At 40.8% G+C, this 16,575-nt stretch overlaps 1 protein-coding gene across 1 annotated transcript in view; it reads left to right on the forward strand.

Annotated features, from left to right (window-relative positions):
• LOC146004316 (uncharacterized) overlaps positions 1 to 16,575 on the forward strand; it is a 170,117-nt gene that overhangs the window by 118,343 nt on the left and 35,199 nt on the right. Inside the window, exons 2-4 of the mRNA XM_083143072.1 lie at positions 8,155 to 11,533; positions 13,195 to 13,486; positions 14,932 to 15,002. Coding sequence (XP_082999198.1) covers positions 8,155 to 11,533; positions 13,195 to 13,486; positions 14,932 to 15,002 — 3,742 coding nt within the window. The remainder of the gene's footprint in view (positions 1 to 8,154; positions 11,534 to 13,194; positions 13,487 to 14,931; positions 15,003 to 16,575) is intronic.

Below are 16,575 nucleotides of genomic sequence, written 5' to 3' on the forward strand. Positions count from 1 at the left end.
TACAAAATTTGTAGCGGTAGCTGTAGCGGCACTACATTTTTTAAATTGTAGTTGTAGCGGTAGCGAAGCTACAAAATTCCTGTAGTTGTAGCGAAAATTTCGCTACAGCTACATTTTTTCTCAGCATTTTGAGGTAATTTTTTAATGTGGCAACGGCGTCAAAAATAAATGACAATATTGCTTACTTTTGCAAGAGACTCAAAAAGACAAATTCCATTACATGCAAATACAGATAATCTAGATTATAAATATCTTTATAACGCAGATTATAAATATCTGCGTAATTTATTTAATTAGCATCTGAATAATTCTAATATCCAGATAACTAACTGGGATATATGAATATATTCAGGCTAATAGCCATTTATTTTAGCTGCATCGCTATTTTGGGGAGAATCATGCCGCATTTGCTACACCGCCAGGAAAAAATGCCCCGTTTGTGCTACCCCTGGAACAATTCCTGTGGATATCGATGGCGTAACAGACAGCAAAATATCGATAATTACTGTGTAAAACACAACTTACAGTGCAAAAACGGGCGATCCATTTTCTACTAATCTTACAAAGCAAAAGTACCAGCAATCAATGGTTCAGTACGTTAACAGCATTGATCATTGTCAGTGTATAGGATCACACCTGCAGGAAATTATTGTTACAAGAACGATTGTTTCTGGAATTACAATTATTTTGGTCATGATATTTGTTCGCAAATTTGAAAAATACAATATGTTTAGAACACTCGGGTTTACACATCAGTTTCCTCAATATATTTTATCATATTGTAAAAAAAAACGTACAAGTTATTGACTTTCCTGCAGAAATGACATTTTTTTGTTAAAATACACAGTTTTCAAATTTATGTATTTTTCCTACTTTTGCGTCCCTTTCCTGTAACTTTTTCTAATCATGGCAATGAGGATGCATCGTTTATTTAGTTATTTTCTTATCTAAGGCCGTTTTCTGCCACTTTTGGCTAATTGTGAGAATGGGGAAGAATGATGAGTGGGGAATGGAGGAGCAGGAGGATCCCATCTCCCCAACTAGGAATCTTTCCTAGTGTTCGTTTTGAGTCCACTTTATGCACAAATCAGCTGATTGAGACTGATACGAACCACCATGTGCCCTCCGCCAGGTATCGAACCTGGGGCCCTTTGAATACAAGGTTACAATTACTATTTCCACTGTGTCTTCGGGGAAGCATTTTCAACAGAAAGACTTACGTAAAGCATTGTTCCACCTGTTTCTCATTTATACCATTAGAAGCATCCCCCAGCTATCCTCAAGGTTCGAGCAAATATCCGCCATCCCCCAAATATCATTCTGTTTAAGTTAAGAAGATTAAATTGCTACATATCACATTTTTATCTTATTCCCATTTTGTGCAACACGTTCTAGTTAATTTCGATACATGTGATATTCTTCAAATTAATTTTAAAAAGAAGTCTGTCACATATATATTTTTCAAATGACAATCAGAACATCACGGATACGTGTAAGACCTAGTTTTTTGAATTGATATGCCACTTACAAAGGTACTTTATTCTCAAACACTTTATTAAAATTATGTAACTGAAGTAACACTGCTATAAAAATTATAGAATGAAGGGAATCATGGTAATAAATTACTAGGGCTTCTTTTGAATAGCCATATAGTTGTTTAAGTTTTTAATACAGAAGTAGCGCAAAAGTAGCGAGTAGCGAACAGGAGTAGCGTAGCGAGCTACTTTTTGGTAAATGTAGTTGTAGCTGTAGCAAAGCTACATTTTGGAAGAGTAGCTGTAGTTGTAGCGAAGCTACTTATAAAATGTAGCGTTCTGATCACTGCATTTAATAACAATATCGATAGAAATAAAAAGTTGCCGGGAAATTCCTTTGACGAGATTTCAGTCTGCCGCTGTCCCCAACGTATGATGTTTGAGGTTTTTTGGAAGGTGCTATATGAATCCATAGATTTCAGCGAGGTTGGCTCTCAGACGGGTTCTCAAGAAACGTATTTTTACAAAATTTATAGAACGTGTAATAGTGGCTCTTGGAAAGAAGAGACAATTTTACAATAGAAAAGAACCTATCCAAATGTCTTTATATGCGTGGGAGAGGAGAGATAGTTTACAGGCTACAGGTTGAGAAGCCTGATGGTAAGAGAACTAGGCCAAGACGATTCACTAAATTGGATTTTTAAGTCTACTTTATGCGTAGATAGTCTAAACGGGACTGGACTTACAATTTAAAGTGGGATCCAAACCACTGTGGAATGTGCTAGGCCAAGACGAAGAGACAATGGCAATATTAACATGGACCTGAAGGAAATTGGTGAGAATGGTCAAGAGTGGATTGGTCTTGCCAAGAATAGAGAACAATAAACCTTCTGGTTTATTAATACCAGAGAATATGCTCCAAGAAATTCGCATCTTTACAGTTCAAGAAGGCTTTGATGAAAACCCCAAGCACAGAGCTTGCTTTGGATTTCCCACACGCCTCGTGTCATGGTCGTTCAAGACAAGAACTCGGGTGACAAACATGGTTACGGTGTTCTGCCAACACTGAATACCTCCGCGTCGCACCTGGTCTCTTGGTCATGATAATTGCGACCCGAGAGGACTCCCCGCTGGGTCGCATCCAAAGGAGCACCCTATTTGTCACCGGAGAAAGTGCGCCAGAGAAAGCGCAATATTAAAATATCATTCTCTATGTGGCGGTACTTCAAGAGGCGATAATGCTTTTTGGTGCCTTGTGAATCGGCGCGGTGGTACCAGCCGTCACTCTGTTCTAGATAAGACAGGACGAACCTTCTTCAGGAATGAGAAAGTTCGTGAAATATAACTCCAACTAGATATGATTTTCTGTCATGTTTCTGCAGACCAAGTTTTCCTCAGTAACCTAATTAAAAGTAGGAAATTAAGCTTCGTGGGGAGATAGTCTTCTCAAGACGAGGGCCTACTGGTTAATAAATACCAGCGAAGCTACTGTCACAACTAGCTCTCTAGGGCGCGCATCAACATTTAAGTCTTCTGCTCTAAAGTCCTGAATCCAACCTACACGTTCGTTGAAATGTTTAGATTTCTCTGCGGATTCGTATCAGTTCGAGCTCATAGGGTTAAGGAATATCTTGGATGGACATCTTGAATTCAGTGCTTTATTTTTTTAGGTGCATTTTTCGAACTGGTGAATTTATTCCCCCCCCCCCAAAAGTCATCAATTTTTGATCTGAACACTAAATCCGCTATTTTTGGGGTGGTGTCTTCAGATAATAAACTTATATTTTGACCCGGCTGATCTAAAAAATTAAATTTAGATTCAAAGTACAGGTTTCCTGGGACAATATTTTAGGAAAAAATACCAAAAGGCTGCGAAATTTTATTTATATTTATTAGTATTTGTACCATTTTTTAAAATGTTGGATTCACAAAATTAGCTTAACCTATATTTTTGATCCAGAATCGAGAGGCAGATACAGATTTCCGAGTTGAAAAGTATGAAAATACATGGGATTGTCGGTCAAAGTAGCATATCAACTGTGTCTAAATTAGTATACGCCCTATATCTAGCTGGCCCAAAATAGCCTAGCATTTAGCGTCCACGGTAATGAAATGGATTAATCAAATTAGAAAGCTCTTAGTAATATTGCATATAATGCACTCTTACGTAAAACAGTGTTGGAAACTTTGATAGAGGAATATGATTTATCTCTCATTAATATCAGCAGTAAATAGAATAAAAGTGTGGTGCCTACTCAAGATTTTTTCTGTAAGTCCCATCGCTGTGAGACACGAATGCGTAGAGATAAGTGTGTTGTTCCAGAGAAGGATAGTCGCAGAAAAGTTAGGCAAATCAATCTTGAAGCGAGAATAACCTGGAAAAGCCAGGGATAATAGATTTTTAAAATTATTTATTATAATTTTTTTTTTTTTTTTTGTAATTGCTAGGATTTGGAAATACGATGAAATTTCACTTTCTTCTTGAAGCAGCTCCTTGAGAGATATCCTATATATTTGTTTAAATAATTTCTTTATATCCACTTATTTTGAAGAACATTCAATAAACTTTATTTTCGTAATTATGAAAACTTAAAACTTGGTTATTAGTATCTTAACACATCACAGAGTGGTATAGAATTTTGTTTAAAATTTGCCTGAAATAGCCAGGGAATATGTTTTGCCAAAATGGGTTGGGACCCTGGTTTTGCTAACCTCTTTCCTAGTTGAGCGCAGAGGCTAAATGGAACCTTAACCTAAAGAAGTAATGACTAATCATAGTTGCCACGAAACAGAGATGTGTAACAAAAATTGTACGTAAGTTTTCCTAGAATGAGGATTCCTGAGCAGGACACGTTGATTTCATTACATGAACAAAGACCAGTGGCGTAGCATGGACATATCGGGTGGGAACGCCAAGTCCGAAGGAAGAGTCGGCCCTCTCTTGCTTAATAATTTACTTATGGTATTAGTCGCCACAGGTATTATTTGCCTGAAGTAAGCTGGGTTTTCAATAAAACATCATCATTGCATGTTTTAACTAGAAAATTAGATGCCTCACTATGCCACAGATGTTTTGAACTCTGGTGTTCTATACCTTTTTTTATATCTTTCTGCATGACGCAAGTCATTAAAAACCTACCTGAATCACAAGCGCCTCTGCACAACAGTAGACGTCATTCTTGTGGGCGATCCAACTACTGATTGATTTGGTTTATTTTACTTCGCTTTTCTACCACTTTTGGTTAATTGCGAATATGAATATGAGTGATGATATTGATGAAGGGACACTGACAAAGAACACCCGTGCTCACGCCGGGATTCGAACCAGAGACCTCTGTCGTCTTAGCGCACTGTAAAAAGCAGAGTGGATGATCCAAATATCGTACACTCTACTGACGTAACAGTGCCGATTAGTAATTCAGACCACTGTTTATTACATCTTGAGAATGCTGATAAACATTTTAAAATAATTTTCTCCAGAGACCATTCGATGTTAAGAGTTGTCAAATGAATGCTAAACATTTCCATTCACACAATATTAAGTTAGATAATAACGAAAAAATACAATAAAAAAAATAATAGTTTTGCGGGTTAAGTGGTAGAGCAGCCACAGGCTGAATTTCTATCACGAGGACTTCACCAACTTATTTGACAAAAACTGTGTTGATCTTTTAGTTTCTAATACACATCGCTGTTCGTGCGATAAATTATACAATGCAGTGGCCATTAAGAAGTAGTATATTTGAGATTGGTAAAGTTACGTCAGTCAATATTGCGTATTGTAGCATCACATAGCACGAGTTGCATGAGAGCGAAGAACCTGGTAGGAATGCTACCGCTGTCGTCTGCTTCAGAAGGCAGGAAGGGTCACATGAACCAATCACAGCAGACCTCTCGTACGCCAGCGTAAGAGAGCCCATTTACGCTCGTGCTGTAGAAATGGAAGCTTTCCCTCCATAAAGGCAGCAAGGAATATAGGAGTCCTGTACGCCGAACTTGCTCTGCGTCCGGCCGGGAAAGGCATTGAAAAGAGATGCTAGAACGAGTGTTGAGAGTGGAGCGTTGCAAGCGGATCGCGAAAAATAGCCATTATAATGCCATGAAGGTCAAACATATATGAAATTAGTCACGTTTTACTTTATAATCACAGCATTTAAGCATTTTTGAAATTTTAAATCTGGGAACGCCGGGCGTACGGGCGTACTATAACGCTACGCCACTGACAAAGACCAGTTGTTTTTCCACTCTGTTTGATGTAACATAAGGGAATTCAAGAGATATTGCAATAATAATTGGGACATGAACAACGGATAAACGCATTATTGTACATTTTTCTAGTCTACGGCATAAATAAAAATTACAAGATGTTTCAGCAAATTAAATTTTTCTCATGTTAAACTTGAAAAAACTTGAACTTAAAAATTAACCATCCTGACAAAAAGAAATCTTCATAAATATTTGCACTACGTCTACGCTGAAGAAGGCTTTGTTAATGTTTCAACTTCTTCAGTAATGCCCAAAACTGTTCTTCCGCGTCTTTATTTTTTCATGTGTAACATAGAAGCATGTGTTAATCCTTTTACACCTACTTGCCCAGCACATCTAAATATTGATCAACTCTTCAAGGTCTTAAAAAAGAGAATGTTGTCGGTGGCTGCCAAATTAGGATGGGCAGCAAATGTTGCCAGGTCGTTTTTGTTTCTACAGCAGCTTGCGAACGTGACTCGGGTGGCGTTTGAAAAATGAACTTGGAGCCATGCACACTCACGTTCTAATACTGAGTTCCAATGCAATGTTTGTAGTAGGTGTGTTTGGACACAGAAGTGCAACCAAAAGAAGTTTTGTTTGCTCAAAAACACTCGATGGTGTCTTCTGTATCATTTTCAGTTTGCCAAATGTATATATATTTTCCGGTTTCCCCATCCCAACCAGTTCTATCTTTTTTGCACTTTCTGGTTACCTTTGGGAGCTGAAAACGTGGGCATGCTGTTAAAGAGGTGTTTACTTTCGCTATGCGATAAGTGTTTGAATTCAAGGGCATCCAGCTAAGTCTCGTGGAGCTAAAATAATTCTAGTTTGAGTTTTGTTTTTTAAAAGCCCACTTTATGCACAGATATGCTAATCGGAACTGGACATACAGTTTAAATTGCGATCCGAACCACCAGTGCCTTGACTGGGTATAGAACCCTGACCCCTCGATTACATGGCGGTGATGCTACCATACATTATCGGTGATGCTAGAAGGTAAACGGAAGAAAGCAAAGTTTGATCACAAACGTAACTTTTCACCGATATAGTGTGAGAATCCAGAACAGATCGACATGAGAAAGTTTGAGATTTTTCTGATGAGACAATCCTGTGTGATCCACTAATGATCTCTCCAGGTTAGATTCCTGGATATAGATGTTTCTTTGAGAGTGTTCCTTCACCAAAATTAATTGTTACCATCCATCCTTATCGTCACGATTAGTCAAAAGTTTCAGAAAGCAACTTAAAATAAGAAAAATAACAAATGCTTGGAGAATATTAGTAGTGATAGGCAGAGAAAACAGGATACTTGTTCAAGAACCATCCAACTCATACATTATTAGATGTTTTATTTACAATTCTTTTAGTGGAACGAGGGTTTCAAATCATAGTTAAATTAGTTCATATTCTATTTGAGCATACTGAACCAGTATGTGGTGAACAAATGGCTATCTCCCTATAGTCTCATATCTAGCTCTGCAAAACATGTTACGTATTGATACTGTTGTGTGCTACTCTCAATTTAAACCCAATGTATCAATTCGTTTTCTCAAGTCAGAATGTGTTACATTTGCTAAATAAAATCAAAGTTTGCCTTGTAATACGTCACTCCGAAACAGTCATGTTTGCTTCCAAAAAACAGAAGAGCATCTTTGCTATCTTGAGAATATTTACCTAGTAAGAATATCGCTAAGTTGATAAATATTAAACTGAATATTGTGGTAACGGATAATTCATATCGTTGCTGTATTATCTAATGTAGGTTGTACTAGTTGCACATGCTCTACTTCTGTTGTGCCTGTGTTATTAGCTATTTGTGTCGCTCCAGTAAATGAACAGATGATGATGACTGCGGCATTTCCGAACTCAATCAACAGTTCAAAATGTCAACCGTATTTGAACACTTTCGCTTTCGTCCTCGGCGGGATATTTATACTAGTCCTTCATTATCTTTTTCCTTCTCTTCTCTACTTCTCTTCAAGTGCCAGAATGTCGTGCTGAATTAGCTTTTTTCTCGACGAATGTTTTCACTGACTGCGGTGGCGCTTGTCACGACCGAAAAGAAGCGTGACGTACTGAGATGGCTGTTCTTTTGTTTCCCTATCAAAGTAAATTGCTGCGTTTTAACTCCAGTCGTGGTGGAAGTCGCACGAGGTTTTCACGATGAAAAAGTCATATCGCGTTAAGTACTAGTTTCGGATAAAATCTAGAGTAATATAAAGTAGAGCCTAGATTATTGAAGAAGGGGGGAGGTGGATGTTAGTGTGACGTGTATGTAATGGTATATCAGGTTTATACCTAATTCATACTGTTAAACACACCTTAAGGTGAATGCTTCTTGGTGTTCAGAGGATGATGATGTAATATAATAATAAAATTCGAGTGTCAATAATAAAACGGTGTTAATAATTTGTTGTTCTTTCTTTTTCAGGCCAAGGAGCGTTCCTATCAAACTCTCATCCTTTCCTATCCGGATATCAACAACAGTACCCGGGGTTTAGCCCATTGATTCAGTCTCAAGTGCCTCAGAACCACTTCAGACCGCAGCAATCTCCCGTCCTGTCGTATCCCCAAGAATCGTCGGCGTCCTTCATCCCTTACCAGACCCTCCCTCAGCAACCCCGAACGCAATTCACATCTCCGCAGCATTCGAGCGAGTACATCCTGCCGCAAACTCAGCTCCAGCCTCCGAGACCACCGGAGCACCGCCATCAACCTTCGCCGACGAGGCCGCCGCCCATAAATTTCAGGCCTGCATCACCCAGTCAATCGTCTTTCGAAGTTGACCTGCAGACGTCGGACATTCCGAGTCGTCACCAGCAGAACCTGCCTCAGTTCAACTCCCAGGTGCAGCCGTCGTTCAGGTTGCAAGGTTTCCAGCAGCCTCATGCGGACGAGCAACAGAGGACGCGATCAAGGCCGAACCAACGACCGCCACAGCAAGGACCATCGTTCCTTCCGACGCCACATCCGCAACCGTTTAGTCGCACAGAAGACACTCGCCAGCAAGGATTCAGGTTTCCCGACTCCCCACGATCATCGGCGGAGTTCAACTTCAGACCGACGCCGATCCCAACCCAGCTCCATCCGGTGACGTTCTCAAGTTTCGACCACGATCGACGTGAGAGGCCGCTTCAAGAAGTTTCTGCCAGTCCGAGTCCCACTGTGCAGCAGACGTTCCCCAGCTTCGTTCCAAAGACCGTGGAGCTGGATTCATATTCTGAAGTCAAGCCTCCTGCTGATGACGTCAGGCTCAACACGTTCGTCGATCAGCATCTGGAAGGTGACAACTTGGAGCCAGACGGCCGCGTCGATTTGCAGCAAAGAGACAAAACCCATTCGGAAGAAGATCCCGAACCCTCCACTCCTAGTACAAGAGACAGAAACAGAAAATATGAAGCGGCCCTGAGAAGAAAACCTGGGACTCGTCCTCAACCAGGTTCAAAAAGTAACTCTTTGGCACCGCCAAGAACTAGGCAGCGGCAGAACACTCCTCTTGAAACCAACGCTGGGAGAAGCGTCAAATCAAGACCTAATCAGAACGACCCGGTTAGGAACACTCCAGAGAAGACAGATATAATCACAGACGGTTCCCCTCAACGAAGAAGAAATCGTTATAAGAATAAGGTGGAGAACAGAGTTGTCGCATTGAATGATTCTTCAGAGAATACTACTCCAGCTCGGCGATTCAGGAATCGCTATACAACTCCGAGATCAACATTTGGGCCTGAAAACGTTCCATCAAAGGTACGACAGTATACAGGTTTGCCACCACGGCTTAAGCATCCGTTCATTCCACGGCGATTGACAACTCCCACCACTACTACCTCATCCGAATATAATGCTTCAAATGACGAGCCCTTCAATTCAGACGAGGCTCGTGATGAACTTGAAGCGGGATCGGAAGAATTCAATGCTGAGAATGGAGATCCATCGTACATCCTAGACGAGAAAGAAAAACGTGGGCAGATTTCAACAACGCAACTGAAAATCCCCTCCAGCGGGGAGACGACGGAGAACGTGTACAATGATTTTGAAGACGCTACAACAGAGAATGAAGAAGATAGGAAAGATTACAGCAATCTTGACGATGAAACGTTAGGCCCACTCTCGTTATTGAACAGAGAAAAGGAAGAACACGAGAAAAGCAACGAGTCCTCCACTTTCGATATTATCACAATGAAACCAAAGCAGACGTTAGTAAGAGATGATAATTTCAGGGGCTTCGTTGACAGCGTCTTGATCGATGCTACAGAAACACCTCCACCAATCAATTCTGTGGATGCCACCACCGAAGAAACAGATCCTGGTATATCAGTTTCTGTTCACACTGTCGTGTCTGTTAACGGCCCCGCAAGTACAACAGCCACACCTAGGTTCACAGGGAAGACTGAGGAATCCACTGCTTCTCCAGATGTGGTTATATCTGTGGCAACTACAAGAAGTGTCATTGCATCGGACTCCTCCAAAGGTCAGCTGGATTCCCCTAAGAACGAAGAGGTTGAAGATGCGACTATGAATCCGGATCACATAGAAACAGGCGACAGTCCTGCAGGAGGTCCGAGGGTAGTCGTAACAAATTCAACTGAGAGTTGGGTGGTTGTTGCGAGCGTTCAGACGAGCAGAAGCGTATCCGGAGGGAGAATCATACCACCAACATACAATCTTCAAAAGAACCACGACTCTCGTCAAGACAAAGATGCACAGAAGACTGTTTTCATAAATTATTCTGAGAGCAAATCATCCTCCACGGAACTACCTGTTGCATCATCAACGGAGAGCATAATTGACAAACTGGACCGCGTGCAGTCAGAGTTGTCCAGTGGGATTTTAACAAATGGTTTCAGAAATGACGGGAGCAAGCTGAAACTTCAGCTCATTACCGAGGAAAAGGCGGCAGAAGATGGAAGAGTTGTACAAACCACCACGAGCTCATCTACGACTACTAGCGCCACAACCACAAGCACAACAACCAGCAGACCTCCATTCGTGCGTAAATTTTCTCCTGCATCAAGTCGCGTAACATCAAGACCCAGGAAAATTTCCTCGCTTCTCGAGAATTTGGAGTTTGACGATCTTTCAGGATTGCTTCCTTCAGGATTCAAGTACAGGTCTAACAGAAGAACAACCACCACTACCTCAACTACGCCCACACCATCTTCAACTGCCAAGACTGTACTGAGCAGAATTCCAGTCGTTGATGACGTGAGCAAGCTGCTTCCTCCAGGTTTCAGGCTAAACACCAGTTCCAACGCCTCGCTGGGCGAACCTGTAGCAATTTCCGGCGTCAAGAGCTTACTGAGCAACATTAAGTTTGAAGACGTTAGTGCTCTCCTTCCACCTGGGTTCAAAGCACCGAAGAATGAAACCACAACCACTGAGGCATCGGGAAGTGGCATTTTGAAGAACGTGAAGTTCGAAGATGTGTCAGCTCTTCTTCCACCCGGTTTCAAGTTACCAAGCTCCACGACCACCACCACTGCAAAACCCAAAGGCATCCAATCCTTGTTTGGAAACATAAAATTCGAGGACATTTCGACTGCTGGACTGTTGCCCTCTGGATACAAACCTCCGTCCTCGGCCACCAACGCCAGTACACCTACGAAAGTTGATATTAGTTCCTTGTTACCTCCAGGATTCAAATTGTCCACGACGGAAGCTCCTGGTGGGTCCACAACCAAAAATTTCAAAATAGTGTTCCCGACGAGGCCGGATGGAAGGAAACCACTAAGATCTACTACGCAAAAGTCACCCTCGATGCAAGGTCCTACATCTACGAAGATCAGCATAAGAAAGGGTCCGCCGACTAGGTGAGTACCAATCCTCTAGATCTTATCTATGATTCGTAGTTACAAAATTATTGGTTTAATTTAACTAAGAGGACATAAAACGAAAACTACATGTCAAGAGACTAAATAAACATAAACTCTGTTCCAGATCTTGAACGACTAGTTGTAGTGCAAATTTGGGGAGGCGGTTCTTTGGCTTCTAATCAGGTACAATCAGATCATGGGCGGAAGGAAGGAGTCAGTTGAGTTCACTGTAGGACCTCTAATTTAAAACTAACAATAAGACGTCATTTAATATCTAAACTCTTGAATATTTCTAAATGTCATATACAATTTAATTTCGATGTGTGCTATGATGTATCCTACGGATGGGAAAAGGCAGCAAAAGTTTAAAGTAAAAATAAGTGAATGAACATTGCAAAAATTATGTGGTGTTCAATTCATTGCCCGTCCTTGCAGTCCCGATTAGCCTTGTTGTGCATAAAGTGGACTTAAAACACCAAATCTAATCATTGCCCGTCCTGAGTTCTTGAAGTGGAAATTGTTGGCTAGGTAGCTGGGCGATATTTACAGAACCTTGATGCAAAAATGGATGAGTGCTTTATGGTCCAAACAGTGACAATGAAAGAGCTTGGGAAGGATATTTTGTGGGAATTTTGTTTTATTTGCTTTAAGTTAAGAGATGGAGGGAGGATGTAGTTTGCTTTTTGCTCAGAGAAAGTCATTTCATTTGTAAATTCTTGCACAGAAATTCTCTTCAGTCACGTTCGACCTCGGAAATAGTCAAGGAGAGAAACAAGTGATCCCGCATGGAATATGCTTGTTTATTCTTCCTTCTCCCATTTTATTTCCATCCCTTTCATCCTTTCAGATTTCCTTTTCTTGTAACTCAAAATTCAACTTTTTCTCGTAGTGCTTCTTTCTTCCTACAAATAAATCTTCCCCTGCTGATTATTTATATTCCGTTGATTCCTGTTTTGTTTTCTCCTTTACCATCTCTCTCTTTCTTTCTTGCTTTCTAATCATTCGTTCACATAAATTCTGTCCATTTTATTATCTCTCAATTCATGTTTCTATTTTTTCTCAATCTTGCTTATTTGTTTTTGTTTCTCCCACCCTCTTTTGATTCACTTCTTGTATTTCACCCTTTCTCTCTACGCCTGACTTATTCTATTTCCCTCAGTTTGTCTCTTTCTTTCTTTTTCCCTTCTATTTTATTAATCTTCCTTTCTCTCCCTCCTTCCCCCCCTTCTCTCTTACGTATATGCATTTTCTTTTGACTCTCTCTTAGAATGTTTCTCCCTTATGATGAGCCGAAAATATTTTCTGCTATGATCTGACGAAAGTCCAACTATTGCGGGCTTCTTTTCTAATATGTACAGTCACCGACAATAAAAATGAGACACCTAGATCCTGAACTACTAGCTTCCCTGAGAGGCGTTGTGTGTGCCTAACTCTACGGCGATAGGTAGATTTTGATAGCAAATTTTCAATGGCAACTTCTACCACCGCCGCACAGTTAGGCAGCACACATAACGCCTTACAAGGAAGCGACTATTTCAGGATATAGGTGTCCCATTTTTATTGCCGGTGACTGTACATTCCGCGGTCGAACAAAAATTGATTATTTTACTCGATTTATCTCGAACCTAAGAGTTATTTGTGTCATGTTTTTGTTGCAGAGCTACGACAGAGTTTACCGGTTGGGCGACACCATCGACCACCCCTATTTCGATAGAGAAGCTACTGGAAGCGGCAAAGACTGCCACCACGACAACTACCACCACCACCACCACAACTACTACTACTACCACCACAACGACTACCCCTCGGCCCACCACGCCCGGCGTCTGCACCCACGACTGCGACTTGGCCGCCACCATTAAGTTGGTGGGAGGCGCCAACTGGATGGCTGAACTTCTTGACCACAACACCAGAGAGTGGAAGGACCTTGCTCGCTCCGTACAGAACGAGGTAAGTAGTTACACACACACACACACACAAATTTACGTGTAAAAGAAAAACTGTTAACCTAAAACCCTAATTACAAGCAAGTATACAGAATTGCATAGCATGATAGGATTTAACATCCTTTAATGTGATGGGGAGATCTGTGATTTCACGATCACAGGTTCAATTGTCATTCTTACTGAACAATCACAGTTATTTTTAACTGTGATTTTATGTGATTTCGATGATTGTGATATTTCTGCCAAGTGTGTAGCATGAACAATTGAGGTTGAAATTTTTCAAGTATTATATAGAGAAACACAGGGGTTGCGACATTGATTGAGGTTTCCACTAGATTACTCTTTAAGGTTCTTTCCTTTTGCTTTCTTTCAATATAATGCGATATCCGTACAGCAATGGAACTGCGCCATAAAATAATCGCAGTTTCGACTCTGCTATCTGTGGTCTTTGTAATTTGCTATTCGAGCAATACCTTTCTTCTGTATACAATTTGTGTTTTACATCTCCATTTCTACCTCTCCAGCTTAGTCATCACTATCAGAATGATTGATGAAAAGACAACGGGACAAATGCAAATCGATGCTTTACCCAGGATTCGAACCTAAAACTCCCGAGTCATGGCGCAAATCGCTAGCCATTCCACCACAGAGATCGGCCGGTCTCTCTTTTCTTTTAATTACAGCAGAGGAAGTTGTGGAATAAAAACATCTTAACAAGCCGAATTGATTTAGAAATTCCAGTCTTCAAGGCAAATCACGTGTTGTATGCTACAAATACATTGCATAGATATGTATATCGTTGTATATTTTATTGTGATTGTTCGGAGAGGAAGGGCGTTTATAAAGCGCGAAGTTACATAAGAATTCCTAAACTCAGGATACTTCTTGCATAGTTAAGCTTAGTCCGTATCACGAACGGACTATAGTATGCGTTGAGACAACCTCCCAAAAAGCGTAACACCTTTCTCAATAATTTGGTTTAAAATTAAGGTTGAGATGTAACTCTTTACACACATCTATTATTTTGGTCTTGTAAGTTCCAGTTTTAAGGAAGATGATTTGTAGCAAGCATTAATCATACATAAAAAGTTGAGTAAAATTCGAAAAAAAAACATGTATTATTTTATTAAAAACAATCCGCTTCGAGTTTACGAACTCGAATATTCATTCTGCCAAAACAACTCTCGTAAAGTTTCTTGTGTAACGAGGAAAACCCAATCACAAATATGTGAGGCTTCTGTGATTGAAGAGTTGTCTATGTCTGAAGCAATAAATATGCAAATTTTGCGAATCAAAAGCTCTCTGTTGTCTGACACAAAAATGGACATGCTAATAATATCATGGTTTCCGTGTAAGAAGCCTGTACTGCGCATTTCCACATTATGTAATACATATTTAAAGTCTGTTGCTGAAATGGCCCCTTAGGATATATTTTTCTTCTTCTTGCAGTTGGAGAGAGTGTACAACAGGTCTCGTCCCTTGAAGAAGTGGTACAAGAAGATTCGAATAGATGGATTCAGGTAAGACGGATCATGATGCTTCATTTCTTATAGTGGAAGAGCAGGAAAGTAAGTTCCTTTCAGTTAAGGAAAGAAAAGGTTTTCTCTCATCGCTCAAAAGCAATCAGCTATATTGCACTCGGGGAGAATTAGCGGGAAGATGGCAGGGGTACCCTACCTCCTTACTAGCCCCAAGTAACTCGGACAACTCCATCCATATATTTCCGGACAAACTTAAGGAAATTCGATCCTTATCCTTTTCACGATTTTGTGGATGTGGATATGTGGCGACCACGAGCCTCTTCAAGATTTGAGCAAGATAGTTCCGAGTTTCATTAAGTTTGTGCGGAAGTATATGTAAACTTGTTCACGAAGCATGGCATTACATCGAACAACTATAAAATTGTCAGTATGTGCTCGAGTTTAGTGTGTTTGATTTGTTTTACTTTTACTTCGCTTTGTGCCACTTTTGGCTAATTGCGAAGATGAGGATGAGTGATAATCTGATGAAATTGATGAAAGGACACTCGTAAAGAACGCCCATGCCGGTTTTCGAACCTGGATCCCTTGGCGTCGTAGGGTGCTGTATTAATCACTCCTCCACGGAGCGACTCAGAGTCTGGTAAAATAACTGTTAGTAAACAAACACGCAAGACAGTACAATAACTTTTATTAACTGTTTCTATTCGAAATATTTGAGTAGCCACCACTGTAATCTAGTTGACTCTGCCCGGTCTTCCCGATGGCATATCTGCTAACACTGTCGGCTTATAATTAAGGGGTCCCGGGTTAGATTTCGAATGGTGGAATAGTAGTTCATACACATGTACAATGGCGTGCCCAAAGAGTGTTGATAGGGGTCACTTTGGCCCATTATTCCTAATGGGGAAAAACGTCAAAGGCAGAAAAAGATGGCACAACGAGGACTGACTGCTAAAAAATAAAAGTATACCCCTACAAACCCAGCCCAATTAGCCTATCTGAGCATAAGGTGGACTTAAAACGTTTCTGAATATGCTCGTCTGTAAGGCACATGCAAAATGCATACTTGGCAACTTGGCTGAAAGTTGATGGTAGGATATAGTTTAATATTGCGAAATAATTTGCATCATGATAGTTTGTAGAAACTCATAAGCGAGGCAGTTACCACGTGACTCGCATGTAACGACCTAGAATCGAACCCGTTCTTCGCGCTCAAGGCTTTCGACTCAATTTTCGAGAATGACTTTCCGAGCGCCGCATTTAATGGACACGGACCGAAAGAACATTGCTTCGTCACTGACTTCAACACGTCGCCTAGAAATTGCTGAGCAAACAGGCATAAGACTGTATGAAGTGTAGAAAACTCGGCGTGGTAAAAGAAATCGTGACACAATTAGGAAACAAAATGGCCGCGTTCGTCATTGGAGTAGTGAAAGTTGACCATTCAGTGCATCCGCCTTTGGGCCCCTCCGCCTCCACCTCGAAGGAAAAGCGTGCGTGAATTGGTGCAACTCCGTCGGAACCACGTAGCAAGCCAGACATTACCGTTTGTCATGTGCACGATGGCCATCTGTTCCTATGTTCAATGCCATTGGTGCAAGAAGTACATCCG

This window comes from Lepisma saccharinum, chromosome 1, assembly GCF_977018435.1.
Source record: "Lepisma saccharinum chromosome 1, izLepSacc3.1, whole genome shotgun sequence".
NCBI classification, from domain to species: domain Eukaryota; kingdom Metazoa; phylum Arthropoda; class Insecta; order Zygentoma; family Lepismatidae; genus Lepisma; species Lepisma saccharinum.